Below are 17,862 nucleotides of genomic sequence, written 5' to 3'. Positions count from 1 at the left end.
TTGGGTCGACCTCCTCTCTTGACAGTCTGAAGAGATGCGGTGCTATAGGCCTGTGAAAACACTCAGCGCACACTTCATTCAATGTGCTCCTCTTTCGAGCTTGTAGACTCCGTCTGGCCTTAGAGAAAACAACAAAGCCAAACATACTGTGCAAAAATACCAGTCTGTATGAGTCGTGCAACTTGGCATCTGTGTCATTTTTGTGTTGTGGTGAGGTGGGCAGCTATTTGAGGAGTAGCATGACAGTTTGGGAAACACACATATTTGCTTTCTCTCTCTTATTGGAAGTGAGATGACACAACCCTCCTTGCTCTACGAAGCAGGAGCCAGCAGCTGGCTAGCTTAGTGTAAAGGCCATAGTCTGTATATAAAGACGGATGCCGTGGCTGAGTCACAAATATGAAGCCAAAGCGCTTGATCACCCCCTGGTGGCTCTCTGCAGTATAGGTCATAAAACCCCCCTTCCCCTTGCCGTAGAGCAAACTAAAGTCAGAATACAGATTTAAGAACATTCTCTCAAAGACGGTTTGTGACATTTGAGGTAGTTCTAATCAAACCTATGTAGGTCCAAATGTTCATTTATCTGGTAATTTTGTTTGAATTAGTAATTTGATGCTATAATAACAGGTGAAACATGATTGACTCGCGATTTTCTTGGAGGCTCCATCCTCTGCTGTACAGCGCAGAATCTAGCTCCAAATAATGTTATCGGTGAAGGATGCCAGACCACCAAATTGTTTTAATGCTTTTGAATAGATAGATCAAAGAATAGATTAGCTTTGCTGGCGCTAGTGGATGTAAAAACTCTGCAAGATAGGGATTGTGTGAATGCCAACACATCAAGCTGTTCAGTAACTTCCATTTTAAGTCACTAACATGACTGTTCTATATATCTGTTATCAGTAAATGCCATTTTCTTCCAATATTTGCAATAATGCCATGTCTGGTTACATCAAATTTATTGTCTCATTCAATATGTGTAATTTATGTTGTGCAACATTCTATATAATATCCGTTTTTAAAATTGTATTAATAGATTTTTTCCCTTTACATAGCTTTTATTCCTACTAAGGAAACAACAGCAATAATATGTATATTTGTGAGCTGCATGCAGTGTTATTATACGTTGTACTGGGAATCTTGAATCCATCTTGAAAGCTGTATTCACTGTGCCAGTGGAAAAAAAATAAGTCTTCAAAAGTTAGGAGGTTTAAGTCTTTAAACTGCATTTATCCAACATTACAAAATCCACCTTGAACATGGTTCCAAAAGATGCTACATTTCCACGAGAAGTGGTCGACATCACTTTTATTCTCAATACAGAACATACACTTGAACCGATAAAAATACAAAACTTTGTCTTATCCCTTCTTTACAGTGAAGTACAATAGTATGCTACAGTAATAAACACATCCCTCATAATTGAAATGTTATACCCAGACTGACATTTTTTAATCATCATCAGCCTATACTTCCTCTCATATGGATAGTCAATATATGACTCAAAGTGATCTCATAAAGATCATTTGATGCAATTTGTTAAAAAACTGAGGTCGTGATTTGTTGCGAATATGATGGTGAAGTGAATTCAGGATGCTTTGGAAGATTAAGCAACAAATTGTATTCAAGTGTCATTATGCATGAATCCAGCCCAGAAAGGTTTCGAGTTCTCCTCACATTCATTCAACTCACTGAGATCTATACTTCTCTGAACGTGGTCCGACATCATTGGGAAATAAAAGACAAAAAACAACATGACCTCCTCGGTGGGAGGTAATAACATCCCTGTGTAGATCCAAAAATCCTCATTCATCACTAGGAGTCTCAGCATGTAATACATCCCCATTTCCCCAGATTACCACAGCTGGAATGATCAGAGCGGGGTGGAAACAGAAACACAGAAGAGGCCATTGAACAGCGATGCGTTCACTGCCTGTCTGTGTGTGTGATGAAGTGAGACCAAATAAGTTTGGTCTTTTTTTTCAGTCATGACAACACAGAGAAGTGATGATACGTGTCGAACTAAAATCCTCCAACCGAACGAGCAATAACGTTTACGACGGCTCACATTTACAATCATGAGACAAATAAAATGGCAGCTTTACTAACATAACATAGATCTAGCGTAAAGAGGTAAAGAAATGAAAGTGTAACAGCTGCAGATCAGTAGTGACATTTTCGGTGACCCCCATTTCTCTGTCCTCACAGCGGTTAGAAAAAGGCAGCTTGGGAAATCATCCACAAATTCACTTACATATCTCTGGAAATGGTATTTCCTTCCAAGCAAGGCTAGCTCTGGCAAACTCAACAACGCTAACTACCAGCCTCAGTCCTATCATGTCTCTCCATGCAAGTATGTATGAATGCAAGCCAACTACAACACTAAAAGAATGACACATTGATTCACTGGCCCTGAAATGCTCACGTGTTTCAGTAAAACAGATGGTTAAATCTAAAAAAGATGCATTAAAATGTCGCTTTAAAAAAGAGAGAAATCTGGATGAGCAGGCATTTCGAGTGAAAGGCTAGGTCTGTGTGCATCTTTGCGAACATTCAGTCGACTTTCTTGCTGCGCAGTCGGACTGCGTCCAGCAGGTGTCTGCAGACGGAGCCGGTGTGCTGCGACAGGAGTGTGAGGACCTTCCCGTGAACGAGGGTCAGCAGAGTCTGGTGGCCCGCCGCCCAAACCCGGTACCAAGGCCCGTAAAAGGGGTCGGACACAGCCGGGCACAGCATGTTGTTCAGGTTGACCTCAGTCGCCTGCAGGGGTCACAGACAGACAGACGGATTGAGTAAACACGCGTCTTAATATAATATAATGCTAATTCTAGTGAGAGTAATAAGTGCTACTCACTTGGATAATGAGTTTTTGCTAAATGTCATGGTTGAATTCACTGCATACGTGTTATTAATTTCTGTTGGATTTCTGCTCTGCAAAAATATCAACTTAATGGGTTCAGTCAGTAAAAGCTCTATTATTCAATGTGTGACTGCAGCCATTACTTTGCAGTCACAAGTTGGCATTAGTGGCTGTTTAATGTAGACTTATATACATAAAGATTTTATAATTGTTTAAAATCTGTGGAGAAACAACTCACATTACAACATTACACAATGAAACACATTCTCAACTGACTTTGTGAAGCTTAAAAACTTGATTAATCTGATTCAGTGTAAAGGTCTTCATGCTTCCATTTGCACTGCAGGACCAGAGGCCTGACCTGGGACTGATACAAGTTCAGTTTCATGTTTTATACAATCAGTCGAGCCTGAGTCGAGTCCCGTCCTATCACCATGGGTACAGGTCAGTTTAACATTATGTGTAAAGTCGAGCTGACCTGGCTAGCCAAGCTATCTTTATTATACTACAACGAAACTGCAAAGCTGATTGTAAATGAGTCGTGTTAGTGACGTGACAATACATGGACTTTAATCTGAAAGCACACTTTAAGGAAGCCATGTTGTTGTTTCAATCAGCAAGAGAGCACTAATAGGAAACCTGGATTTGATCAACTAGCTCGGACATTGGATAATATGCATCACTGCCAGGAACAGAGGAGAAAGCCAAAACAGTCCTGAAGTGATGTGTATAAACTGTTTATGTTCATGTGGACAGTGACCAAGGCTGATCTTAAATTATTGATCTTATTAGCATATTGTATTTAGGTCAGCCAATAGATAAATATCTCAAATATTGATATAAGCACTAGCAAATCTAGTATAAATCAGGCTATGAATGCATTTATGCAGACTGTTTGCATTAACGTATATATACACGTTTACATATACATGTGCAAGAATGAATGTATACATCTTTGCATGGGTATGTTTGCTTTACTTATTTCTGGACTGTGCAGATTAGCATACATGTTCTAATTCACTGTTGTGAGATGGGTTTGTGCAATAAGCCGTCATATTTTCAGTCATTATTACAAATCTTTATTTTTAAACATTCATTCATTACTTTTAATGAATGAATTTATATAATTATTACACCAATATATAAACTGATAAATACATTTCTCCACCACATTTCCCTTTCTTTGGATCAGTATAGTTTAGATAATTCTGTTGATCACACCTCTCTGTTCAAATAAACTTTATTCTCCATGGAAATGAAACCACTGACACTAGATGAGGGCGCATACTTTGCATAATGAAATGTCAAGCAATAGCCAGCAGAGGGCTCCATCTTACCAGGCCAAGAACCTGCAAAAAGAGGAAGTGGTAGAGGAACAGGAGACCCGTGGCGAGGACTGCCCACCACATGTCCCCGAGGGGCTCAGGCTTGTATACACCTGCAGAAAGAAACACACACATCTGTTTGTAAAACATCTGGGGAGAATTCCAGAGAGCACATTCCAGAAACATCTGAGCCTGAACTCTGAGTCAACGAACCCTAAGATGGGAAACTTTTCAGATCAGCTGCTCAGACGTAGTTTTGCAGACTCTTGAGTCTATCCGGGCTGAAGAGTAAGGGTGTGCGTGTGTGGTGAATAAAAAAAATGGAGGTGATTCGGCCATTCGCTGTGGCAGTGGGTAAATAAAGAGCACAGCCTCCATTTTAATCCAGCAGAGCCAGACAGATTAATGTGCAACAGCAGTGAAAGAGCTGGAGGGACAAATCTATAAACTTCATTTAGCACGGGCCAGGACACCTGCTGCTTTTTAGATTCAACATTTAAATGTATTTCTTCATCTGAGACCAGACAACATTATAATGGAGTATTAGGCCTTTTTGCCGCCCCGAGAATAATGTCGTAATCTAATGAGGAAAATAGTCATAACAGAAACAGACTGAAAGGCACCATTACCAAACAGGCACAACTTCCCCCAAATCTGTTTGGTTCCGTTTCTGGATTAGACCACGTTTCTTGCGCAGTCTTTTGAAAGACCTGATACTTCTGATAATGTGGTGCTGATGTGCCAAGAGATGAAGTACCTCCTTTTGGGAAACTTAAACTTAAGTATATAACTTAACAAGATGCTTCACATTCCTTGTGACAACACAGGTAACAGGCTGATCTTCAGGTATGTTACCTATAAAATGACATGCAGCCTAAAATGATGTTCCTTCAACTGGCCCTAATACAACGTGTACAGCTTGCAGATCATGAAAATATGAATCAGACAGACGGGACAGTGTGTTTATAGATGGTCTGACTCCCTTTTGAGTCTGGTGATTAGCAGTGAAAGTGAGTGGACATTTTTAGAAATCTATTTAACATTTAAATCCTGTCAGCAGCCTTTAACGGCTATTTTTTCACATGCACTAAATGTAATCATTGTAAGTGAAATGTTGTCACAAGACTATATGTAGTTTATATTCAAAAACATACTTTTAAACTACATTTTGTCCAGTTGTGTTGAACTTTACAGTGATCATCGCACGGTGCGAGGGAAATGACGGGACAGTCACTGTGTTCTAAGGACAGATCCGTTTCGGGGATGAAGCCATGATGTGTGACATTAGGTCATTGTTGTCTCAGTTACTTTGCACTGATGTCTGACAGCTCGCAATAAAAGACACACTGTTAGTCAGCCTGGGATTTGGGTAACAAATGAGTGCCGAACCGGTAAATGCAAATCCTTGTTTTGACAGTTGCATTGTGAAAATGTATGAAAGAGGAAATTACAACATCCCCATTTGACGGGAGGTAACAGTAGGCACCCTGGGTCTGTTGAATAACACCTGCCTGCAACTCGAGCCGTTCAGCTTCAAAGTAACTGCAGTAACACAAAACCCAGAGTTTCCACCTCATCCCTGGCTTGAACAGACTTTTTTCTCGAATTCCTCTTTGTCGGTTGAAAGAGAGCCAACGCACAGGATGTGTGTTCTGTTACAACACCAAAGAAGAAAAATACTGTTTCCATTCACATCCTTCTCATACAAGTCGAATCAAAAGACAGAAACACTGTGAACCAGTAACAGGATGTGGGGTCGAACTGGCTTTCCTGTTACCTCACTGCTGACATTGGTTACAGCAGCTTGAGGAAATATAAAATGTGTACTTACTGGTCAGCGTCCAGTGTTGTGACGCCAATGAAGAATGGGATGAATTCTGGTTAACATGCAACACCCTAGATAATTCTCTCTGTCATTGACCTGACTTCTATTCTTAAAAACTTAAATCAACAATAAACCCTGTTAAATGTGACATGTTATTCAAAGCTATCCCGTCCTTGTTGTTGTGGGCTGTGTAGAAACCTTGAATCATTTCACCTCTGTCCTGGTCCACATTTACAACACGTTTAAAGCTTGGTGCTGCCCGACGCAACATCTGTCCTCCTGCCTTTGCCACTTGGTGACTCTGAGGGCACCTGGACAGCTGTTTCTCAGTGACAAACAGCCAACATGCATCTGCTACCATTTGTGGAACCTGGAGAAATTGCAAGTGTATGCCCTTCAAGACACGATAAAGCAGTCGGATTTAGTTCACTTCATATCCAAATGCAGTATGCAGGATAATAGCTGTATTCTGCACCACTGTTTATAATTTAGAAAACCTGTTGTCACAAAAAGGGCCTACAATTAATTATTGAGCACATCATTTTTTAATGAAGTGAATAATGAAGATTGTATATTGAAGATATTTTTGTCAATACCTCTTTCTAACAATACTTAATAATAATCTAAAACTAATGACATTTAAAAAAAAAAAGAAAGAAAAAAGTCTGTTTTTATGGAAGTTTTCTGGAAGCTGGTGAAAGGAGAACTCAGGCAGCAGCTGATGTCTTATGCTGAAGGGTTTAATGTAGACTTGATGCATCAAGGAGACCAGAAGGTGAAACAATATACAAACACTAACAGAGTAACATGAGCAATCGTCACCCACAAGTCTGAAGATGTCTCCCACAGCATCTCAATTTATCTCCCTCACCTAGTGTCAACCATCCCAACCGCGCAACCACGAAAGCATGCATGCCTAACCTTTACATCTAGCCACTGATGTTATACGCATAAGAATTGGAGTTGGTTCTTCTCTGTCTGGGCACCTGATTTAGATTTGAAAGTCTAGGAGCGTAGATATTACAATGTACTGCTAGTTGGCCCTTTATCTATAACCTGACCTTGGGCACTGCTAGGAGAGAAGGGAGTTTATGTTGAATTTGTGTCTGTAGTCACTTCATGGTGAACAGGTTTACTGTATAATTAAATTATATCATAATACATAACTCATACATACATACACAAATTCCATAGTGACATTAGTCCCACTTTTACCAAAAAGCGGTTTAACCAAAAATGTCTCCTTCACATTTAAATTAATAACTTTAAATTTGGAAGACACAGTTGAGCAACCCAAGGCTTTGTATTTGCTCTTCAGTAGCATGACGCCCATGTAGACAGAGCAGCAACACATGTTAGCTTAGAATAAACAGAGCTTTGAAGATTAAAAAGCTGCAAGAGCCAACACGTCAGAACGCACACAGAAAGACCAACAAAAGGGAACCGTGCACAGAGAAAGGTGTCATGGTAATATAAGCTTGCTTGTTTGGCATTTGAAAGGTATTTCTTCATGTGTGTCAATGAAATGGAGATAGAACAGGGGATGTAATCCTACCTCCTTTCCTGAACAGATAAATAGGCACCAGGTACAGCATGGAGTGCTGGATGTAGTAGATCTCCTTCTCAAACGGAAGCTGTGGAGAGAATATAACATTTCATTTCTATGAAGAGTTTTTTTACACGCGTTCATTTACACCTGGATTTGCTTGTGTTTCTTGAAGACCTTCACACAGTGACTCAGGAGGCCCCAAAAGAGTTGGTGGGAGGTTCAAGGACCTGCATCTCTATAATAACAACTCTCGAGATACAGCAAAGAGCTCCCCCCCCATATTTCACTTTCAGATTTTTGTATGATCTCTCTCAAATGGCGCACAAATTTACTCTGCCTGTGCTTAGATTTCCTGCGCTCCAGCTACACAATTCTTCCAAAATAGGTTTTTTGATGATGAAGATGATGACGGGGGAGAAAACTAATTTGCCAATCCTAAATCTCCTGCAGCGTTCAATTAGGATGAGATCCGGTGATTGTTAAGGTCATAGAATATCATTCACATAACTTTTGGACTCATCAAACCATCCAGCGACACGTTTACATTCCTCATCCTTAGTCCTAAACCTGTAGACACACCTCCTGCACTCGGCCTGAGTGACTTCAGACCAGAATTTACAAGCAGAGAGGAAGTCGGGCTTGATTTGACTCCTCCTATTCTACTAATAGTGCAAAGATGTCGTGAGAGGGTTTGACTACCTGATCACAGAGAGCACTATGTGTCTATGGATCAGTAGAACACCTCGTGTGAACTCCTTTCAATTAAGGAATATATTGAGAAATACAGATTACATTTTTTTATATTAGTGACAAATTAGCTGGTTAAGCCACTTATTAATAAAAAGAAAAAAAGAACCTTCATGACTGCAGACACATTAATGGTGTTATAAAAATATATATAATTTAACATGTGTCTGCACAGTCAGGTCAGAGATCAGTATTTTTAATGAATGAAAATTATTAAATTATTCTCTGTAAATGTGAACCATTAGGGATTACACTTAATGGTCTGACACTAAAAATTCATGTGAATCTGATGGATGCTGCCTTTCAGTTAACATTAAATCAGATTAGCGTTCAGTCCTCACAGTTGTGTTTATCATTCACAAAACTGATAAAGTGCAAGCAGACATATGACATGATGTTCATGGATGTTAAAAAACGTTATAGATAGATGATAGATAGATAGATAGATTACTTTATTCATCCCCGAATTGGAAATTAAATCATCATAGCAGCCGGTATATTTGAATACAATAAAATACAATACAATAGAATAAAATAATGTGAAGTTTTACTTCATATGTTGGAGATAATGACAGTTGAGGCAGAAAACTTTACCTTTACTTCGGTGTATGTATATACATTTGATTAAAAAAATTCAGACTGTCCAAACTCCACTAAAACATTTCCATCATTCACCAAACTCATACTTTAAGCTAACAGGGTTTGACATTTTGTCAGAATTTGTTCTTTAGATTCGTGCTCTTGTAGAGACAAGACTTATTTAAACATCACATTCATATAAATGTCACCTTTTTTGACAAGAAGAAGATAAAATGTCACAAGTTAGTCTCCAAAACGTATCAGAGCTAAGGGGGTAGAACTTGCTCTCTTATTGAGCGGTCAGAAAAGTGGGAACTATGGATAATGAAGAAGAAACCATCCTTAATAACTTCAGAAACAGAACAAAGGCTTGCAGAGGGAAATGTGGGAATGAGATTTCCAGTGCTGGTTACTTACTAGTCTGGTGTTGACAACAGGGAACATTAAAGCCAGTAGCGCACCATTCAACATGTGGACCTGCAGCCTGAAAACAAACAGAGGAAAACATTAACCAAGGATATTGACCAACCCCACCTCGGTCTGAGACCACCAGGAAACGGTCAACCACCATGTCTACATTGCATGCATCATTGCATTACACACATACTAGTAGTATTGTGATAAGAGCACTTTTGAAAATATCCTTACTTTCCTAAAATGCCCTCACTACGTAAATGCTATGCTCAAAATGGTCCTCACAAAGATACAAGTACAAGTGCAGACACACACAGAGGGTGTGGTGTTTGTTTAGTTAACTTCTGACCGTCCGACTTGAGGATAAATGCCCCTTTTAACCAAGGATCATTCAGAGAGGCACCATCAATAAAAACCCAGGAGTTTATGTGTCAAAGTCCAGACCTTCCTCTTAACTCCTCTGACTGCTCTTTTTGTCAAATGAGCCAAAACAACTGTTGTGACAGCTAAGGTCACTGGGAAAACAGCAGCGTTGTCGGAGTGTCAGATTAAATAAACTCAGCAGTCACTCTCAAGGGCCTCCTGAACCCTTCTGGAGAAACAGCGCTGCTTCATTCAAATTCACATTCACTATACGTTTATTGATCAGCAGCACTCTTGGCCGACTATTTCTCACCTGCTCAACTCCTATGTTTAAAAAATGAAGTTCTTATTAACACTTTTTGGTACGAGGAAGTTCTGTCTCTCCCGATCAATACTTGGGCCGAGACATGAATCACTGATTCTGTTGTGCTGTGGGAGGAAACCGGCATTAACCATCAAATATTAATCAGTATAAACAAATAATTCTACCATCGTATTGACTTTTCCAGAGCTTCACATGTATCAACGTATGATACCATTTATTGTTATCAATAATACATTTTTAGTTCGGTTCAAGCCTGGATCTAGACTGCTGAGATTGGGGGGGAATTTGAAATTAAGGGTGGGCACCTTTTCGCACGGTGGACTTAGTGTTGAGAGTTTTTCCAAGTTTTAAAGATAGGAATAGTGTCACAATAGGAAATTCAACCTAGCCGTGGTATAATAATAATAATAATAATATTATTATTATTATATCATTATATTTTTACACATGTAGCACGCACAGACTAGCTCCACCAAACCTCCTGCGCAGCACACATGCAGGTGATGATTTCCAGTAAGGACGCTCTGAATGGATGACGCTGTTATTAAACACACCACTGAAGATTATTTTGAATGATAAAGATGTAATTTATGTTAAAAACAAGTTTACCAGCCTGGTTTGTTTTAGTAAATGAACAAACTGTGAACACTTGAAGACCTTGACTTGGTTGTCCTCTCTGTAGTTCTCTCAGAAATCAGGAAATTCGGACGGGGCGAATAAATTAAACGTAAGTATCTGATTCAAATGGCACAGTATAAAGTTGACCAATTGGGTGGGCATTGGTCACCCGGGCCACCTTCAAGATCCAGGCCTAGTTCTGGTTGGATGACTGTAGCCTTTAGAAAGGCTAGAGACTCCTGTGACCGAGCCTTTAATGTTGTGTGTTTCATAAAACTTCTCAGACTCTGGTTTTATTTTTTAGCAGGATACTTTATGGCCATTTCAGGTGAGACACAGCTTCAGACTCCCATGGGCTACGGCAACAGAAAGTGACCCTGCTGTTTTTTTTCTGTGTAAATTCCACACCGTGTTCCCTCTGGCAAGAACAAAGTCATTTCTCCTGAATAATTAACTGCCCGGACCTGAGTAGTCGTTGAGGAGAGGAGACCATAAAGCTCAGGGAATCCATTACAAAGAAACAGTGAAAACCCAATTTACTCTGTAGAAGTGCACAGGTAATTGCAATCAATGAGGCAATTGTTTTTATATGAAATTAAAATCCATCTTCAATTGTGGTGTGTCTGCCCAATCATTTTATATTGCATTCAAAATTTACAGCCGTGACGACTACCTACTACTGCAGGTTGAAATGAGGGCGGATGACCCAAAGATGAGAGAAGCTGTGAGTCCGTTTATAAATCAGCACGTTATCATGACTACAGATGTGTATTGCCAAAATAAATGGTGGCATATAACAAACACCAAAGCCAGACATGAGCCATGGTGTAAATGTACTCACCTAAATACAACCATTGCTGTTTTACCCGGCGGGCAGGCCAGCAGGAAGATCTGTGAGGAAAGCACAGAGAAAAATTTGAAACTGCATTATCACAGTAAATTCAGAAGGATTGTTGAACAGCTTGAATGCTCCAAGAGCTTCCGGTGTTCATTGCTGGAAGTAATGAAAATGTACGAATGACTTAAACAATTATTAATAATATAAGAACAGGAGCCCTGAGCAGACCATCCCTCTGGCAACTGTCAAGTTCTATGTGCCTCGAACCAAAGAAAAACAAAACGCAGAGTTGAGACTCAGGAGTATTGAAACATAATTTTAGTACAAACTGAAAATGTCTTTGTGCGTCTTTGTTATTTCGAGACTCTTTTAGTAGATCTCCACCAGGAAGAAGAGATCCTGTTTATCAGTTTCAGTTTAACTGCAAACTCCTTGCACATGACAGATTTACACACGAGTGTGAGCTAAACGGATTATCTCTTTATAAAGGTAGTAGAATGATTAGAAATGTTTGGATTATTATTCACACCAAGACCATTTTTGAATCATCTTGTTCAAATCAATGTGTTTTCTATGGGACTCATTTGATTCACGACCAAACCAATCGTCATTTTATTACATCGACATTACAGTGCGTGGTAAAATGTTGTGGGATGGCATTTCCTGCTTGTACTCCGATCACTGCTAAATATGCCATGTGCTTGAACAGAATGTGACCTCCATTTTATTATGTGCTAAAACAAAATGAAATGGGTTTAAAACTAAATACAACATATCGAAAACAAGACCCACCACTTTAGCTTCTAAATCTTTTCCAGGCCAGACTTTCTCAATGCTCAATGATAGTCATGGGTCAAACCAGCCTTGACTCTGTTGTTGCAGCATAAAAGACACTGTTAACTCTAATGGTGGTTTCTCTCTATTAATTTTACTACTGAAATATAAATTCGTACTGGAGGTACAGCAGGAGGAAGCAGAGTGCCTACATCTTTCCTGTCCCCTCACACGGGCCTGCAGGGGAGAAGTGAAACTGAAACATGAGCAGGAGTAGTGTTGCATCAAAATATTTAGTATTTAATAAACATACAGGTGACGACAGAGGGCTGCGGGAAAAGAAGTGAGTCCAGACGACACTAATCTAACTGGGATAAACCAAACTGTTTACCACACAAAAGTGATATTTATATTAACTTATCACTTTTTGGAGCTTAACCTTTCTTCACATTTTGTGCTTGTTTACTACAAACATAACTAAATTGAACAAAAAATATTTTTCATCAGCTAAAGAGCAATTTAAGGGGAAAAGGACAGCTGTAGCTGCATACTAATCCCTAAAGATGTGAAGGGAAACTGTTGAAAAGTACTCGGCAGACAATCTGTTCTGCTGAGTGTTAGTGCTGCAGCTGATAAATGCGGCCATATGTAATGATAATGTAGTCTGGTGCACAGACACAGGATATTTGCACGCAGCTTTTTAACAGCGTGGTGCTTCCATTTGGAGGCAAAAAGCAAAGCACAAAGACTTAAAAGTTTGCCGCTGCTGTGTTATAGTGTTTCAAACTCCTGTATACTCCATTCCAACCTGCTGAAGGAATGCCTGAGGAGGATTTCTGCAGCCTGTCACAGTAGTTATTAGGGCAGCTCGATTAATCGAAATTTAATCGTTATTACGATTATGTGGTCAAACGATCTCCAAACTACTATAATTGAGTTGAAACGATTATTTGGCATTTTTTCCGAAAGAGACGCGATGCGCAATTCAGTCCTTCCCCCAAAGCATTCAGTGGCCGAGCTGACTGGCTCCCACTCTCAAGCAGCAGTAAAGTGAAGGAGGCGAGTTGTGTGTGTGTGGTGATCGGCGGTGAAAAAAACAGAGCGAGTGGAAAAGCAGGGAGGGCAGCAGCAGACCATGTAGCGGCCGCGCACCCCTATTCTCAAGCGCGCTCCCGCCTGGCTGTTCAGACCGGTCAGACCGGACCCGCATTTCTCCGCGCCGGTCATAGAGTGTTAGGGTTGCCATCATTAAGGGTTTGAATAACAGGGCACCGATATCCTGCTTTCACGGAGTAATAAGACACGCAGCCGTCATCTGCGTTTGTGATTACAAAAATAAAGCGTAGACTTCAGAATAAGGGCACATATTAATAATCATTTAAATAATCGTGTTTTTGATATTGTCCAAAATAATCGTGATTATGATTTTTTTCCGTAATCGAGCAGCCCTAGTAGTTATCCACATCCACCAACCAAATCTATCTATGAGAGGTTTAAATGATAAGTGTGACCAATCAGAATAGACTCCTGCTGGGCTCTAGGAGTCAGAAAGTTCACTTGATAGGGTGAGCGTGTGTCTGATAGGAGCTTATCCACCATCATGTATTAAAAAGGAAACTTCCAGCTCAGTTGATGGATGAGACGCTTGTATGAAGACACTATGACCGCTCGTCCCTCAACAGCCACAATGTTGGATAGCATTTCTACAGTAATGACCTATTCAAGTTAACACCACAAATCATGCTTATGATTATATCCACAGCAGAGTTTAATGATAGTGTAGCATCGTTCGTATGCCATCTAATTCCTGGCACTAAGTTTCTTTGCGTGTAAGAACCACAGAGAGATTTGCAGTTGTGAGACTTTCATGGTACAGCTATAAAAAACCGTTTTGGGTTTTCAGTGTAAAGAACCTTTTATTTAACTTTCCAGCCAAAAAATGAGATTTCCCCAAATTAGGTTGGTGTTTATGTGCAGTATGGGACAGTTTTAATCTGAGGCGTACACATCAGTGGTATAGAATGATTTAGCAATAGCACTGATTGATCTTCAATCCAAAATAGAATTATAATATAGACTATAACCTGCAGCAGCATAGCAACACATCCAAGTGCCTTTATTCCTTTTAACAGCTCACTGGTGAAGTCGATGCAGATTATTCAAGGACTGTAGTAACTTAACCTAATTCTGCACATCTCAACAAGCACCATGGATAACTCTTTACAGGGGCCAACATACATACTTTATTCAACCAATAAACATGTCCCACTTAAAATAACATAATATATGATTATTATTATGACCCAGGCTCTCATTAAATCACATAGTATATTGGGCTTTCCAGAGGGAAAGGGGGTTGCCCATTATAAGCTTTGCACATGAGTATTTCCATATAGAATGTATGGGTGGATTTATATACCAGTAAGTGTGGGTGTGCATGGGTGGTCATGGGTATATGTAGGTGTGTATATTTGAGTGTGGTTATTTTGCCTATTTGATTCCCAGGCTTAATTACATGTGTGCATTGTCCAAATCCTTAATCTGTGTTTTTTTCCCTCACATTTGAAACAGATCAAAAATGGGCCACACCCTCCTACTGCAGATCCACCAGATCTGATGAGGACTTGGTGAGTGGAGTCTGAACTTACCAGTCGAAAGAAACCGATTTAAAACAAACAAACTGACACATCCTCGTAAACATCACCTCTATTGAGCTGTTAACTATTAAATACGTGTATTAATCCTTATTCCGGTCAACTCGTGGAAGGGATCCTTGAGGTGCGCCACCAAGCGTACACAGTACACATCACTTCAACAGATCTAGAATGGATTAAACACTTTCTGCTCCACCCCTTTATGAGACATCTCACACAGACAAGCTCCAGCAAGTGCCTGGCCTGGTTCCCTGTGATGAGTAAAGACCTGGAAAGAATCCCTGCTGTGCCACCCTGTCGATGGAAACAACACCATCCTGATAACCAGTTACAGAAGAGAGATGGAGAGAGAGAGAAATACTCTACCACAGCCCATACTGATCTGATCACATTCACAAGGAATTACCTGCGGCGGATTATCTAAACCTTGGTAAACATATATTGGGGACATTTTTCTGCCATCATTCAAATTCTTCATCACAGCCAGTAATTCATCAATGTCCCTTGGCTATCACACCACGTCGGCGTAGAATGAAATAATAACACCAATATTACGCGTTCCCCATATTTCATGAGTACGATCCGACTTCTTAAAGCGCAGTCGGCAGTGACCTGTAACCGTGGCATGTTCAAACGTGCACCGTGAAGGACGAGACAAAGAGAGGGTGTCAAACACTCAGGCATGTTTCCTTCTTACAGCAGCAGCGCACATGGGACAATGAGAAATTTGGTGCCGCTTGGGGCGAGACCAAATTAAAGTCAAGACAACAAAACTATAAATATCCATTTGCATTTTCTACAGGTGAATCATTAAGTTCTGTGCAGTTGTAAATTCAACTTCTCCTCTGTGGCTTTAACACTTCCTCTTCCAGTCATACATTTTTTTTTAAATAATCACACTGTTATTAAAGCCAGGTTTTAATGTGGACCCTTGTCTGAGTAGGTGAAGAGGACATTAAAAAAAAACTTTGAAAACTTTTGGACTACAGTGTCCTGTTGTGTGGGGTTCATGTGAAAAGCCTGTTGCTGTGCAACTCAAGGAAAGAGCCCTTCAGGTAACACCGGATGAGATCACACTGATTAAAACAGTGTCATCGACATCATGTGGGACATCGTATTGTAGATCATGAACATCAGTCAACTCTGTCAGTGTGTTTGGGAAAGTTGGAGTGAATGGATTATGTGTAAATCTCATGGTAACAACTCAAACACACAAACCCTGCAGTGGGATCCTCACCTGGACCATGGTCACGACGTGGCATGGGTTCAGCAGATAGATCACAGTCTTGGTGGCGAATTTGAACCCGACCTCCACCCCAAAAGTCATGCAGAGAGCGACCAGCAACAGGTTCTTCCCCAGACTGTCCTCTTTCGCCCGGGTGCACTCCTTCCCCACCGCCCGGAGCTCCCTGGTCAGGTTGATCTTCCTCAGCGCCACGCCGATCTCTAGCAGGGAGATGAGGACCATCACCAGGCTCTCGCTGACCCGCTGCTGGGGCGCGAGGAAGGCGGCGCACTCGGGGCCCCCGTTGCCCTCGAACTTCGGGTCTACGCCGCCGTAGACCCAGTCCAGCAGGCTGTAAATGTTATACCTGGACATATTCCTCTTCTCTTGTTGGAAAAGATACGAACAAGATGGGATGAACGACGTCACACTGACTTCTTGGCGAAACATGAACTGCGAGATTTGCCTTCTTTCGTAGCTCGTGTCGTGGTTCGGAGGTAGACATGTATCCACCGCCGCGACCTGTGAGTCTGTGTGTGTGTGTGTGTCTGTGTGTGTGTAGCTAGCTAACAGCACTTCATCCACAGACGTGCAGTGGAACTTCAGCTAGCAGCAGCTGTAGTCAAGACTCCCTCGTAGCTGCTGCCGGCTAGCCTCTCTGGACACGCACACAGGCCCCGGCATGTTGTGAAGCACGGTTCCACAGCGGCTGCGTGTCCTCACTCATATCAGGTTAACACGGGGCTTGCGGGGGGGTTAGGTGTGTTAGTGTCGGTGCCGACACCGGAGAGGAAGCTAGCTTAGCTTAGCCTAGCCTAGCTTACCAAGTCTACCTTCGTGGACTGGATTTATGCTAACTGTTACCCTGAGTTTGGCCTGGCAGGCTCAGCACAATTTAAGGGGGAAGATTGTTTGAAAAACCTGCCCCGAGGCTCTGGAAAAGTCAGTTTATTCTCTAAATATTTACCCAACACAAATTCTAACTTATCAGATTTTACGTGAGTTCAGTTTCTTTTCATCCTTTTACTGTTTCTTACCTCATTTTATTCTGTCTTATTTGTGTTTTGTAACCCTGTTTTAATTATTTCAATATAAATAAAGATGATTATTATTATTTGATAACTGGGGGAATTGCATTAATAACTACTAGAAGTAAACACATGAATGTGATTGAAGGTTTTGCTCAGATTAAAAATTGGATATTGGTTTCAAAATATACAATATAAAACGTTTCTGTTTACACACATGAATACATTAAGCAAGTGATATTCTAATAAAGTCTTTACGAATGAAATGCACTTTTTAGGTAAAACTTTCGGCAATATTTCACCCAACACAAGTTATACACGGCCTGCAAGTCAAATCTCCGGGCTTTCTCCCCACATCCTGAAATTCACCACAGAGGACTCTGCTCTCAACAAGTGACGATTGAAAATGGTACGTTCACTGAAAACCTGTAAAGCACCGTTGTATTGAAGAAACAGGCATTGTGGATGTATTCTACACCGCCATTGAGACGCATGACGCATGTGTATCACTTTAATTTCACCCCACGTTGGAGTCATTTAAACACTACACCTTAATAGTTGGGATAATAGGTTTCCTTCTCCACAGGGTGAGATATATAAAGTAAAGTCAGTCACTCGGTTCAATGCGCCACATGAAAATGATTCACAGATGGGATTCTTGGAACCAAGCTCTCTCGGGAGGAGTTCTGTAAAATGATTTTCATCCCGTGTTCACCCACCCTCCCACATTGTTAATAA

General features: G+C 40.7%; 1 protein-coding gene across 1 annotated transcript; it reads right to left on the bottom strand.

Moving 5' to 3' along the window:
• Window positions 1–1,201: 1,201 nt before the first annotated feature.
• On the bottom strand, window positions 1,202–16,957 carry LOC128456984 (transmembrane protein 164). The gene is made up of 6 exons (XM_053441443.1): window positions 16,109–16,957; window positions 11,447–11,496; window positions 9,303–9,369; window positions 7,566–7,644; window positions 4,198–4,298; window positions 1,202–2,760 (listed from the first exon to the last, which is right to left on the bottom strand). Exons 1-6 carry the CDS (start codon window positions 16,544–16,546, stop codon window positions 2,554–2,556), a joined length of 942 nt encoding a protein of 313 aa, XP_053297418.1. The 5' UTR covers window positions 16,547–16,957; the 3' UTR covers window positions 1,202–2,553.
• Between the last annotated feature and the right edge of the window lie 905 nt (window positions 16,958–17,862).

Source organism: Pleuronectes platessa, chromosome 15 (assembly GCF_947347685.1).
Source record: "Pleuronectes platessa chromosome 15, fPlePla1.1, whole genome shotgun sequence".
NCBI classification, from domain to species: Eukaryota; Metazoa; Chordata; class Actinopteri; order Pleuronectiformes; family Pleuronectidae; genus Pleuronectes; species Pleuronectes platessa.
The sequence above is the reverse complement of the archived record's forward strand: the minus strand, read 5'-3'. Positions and strand labels throughout refer to the sequence as shown.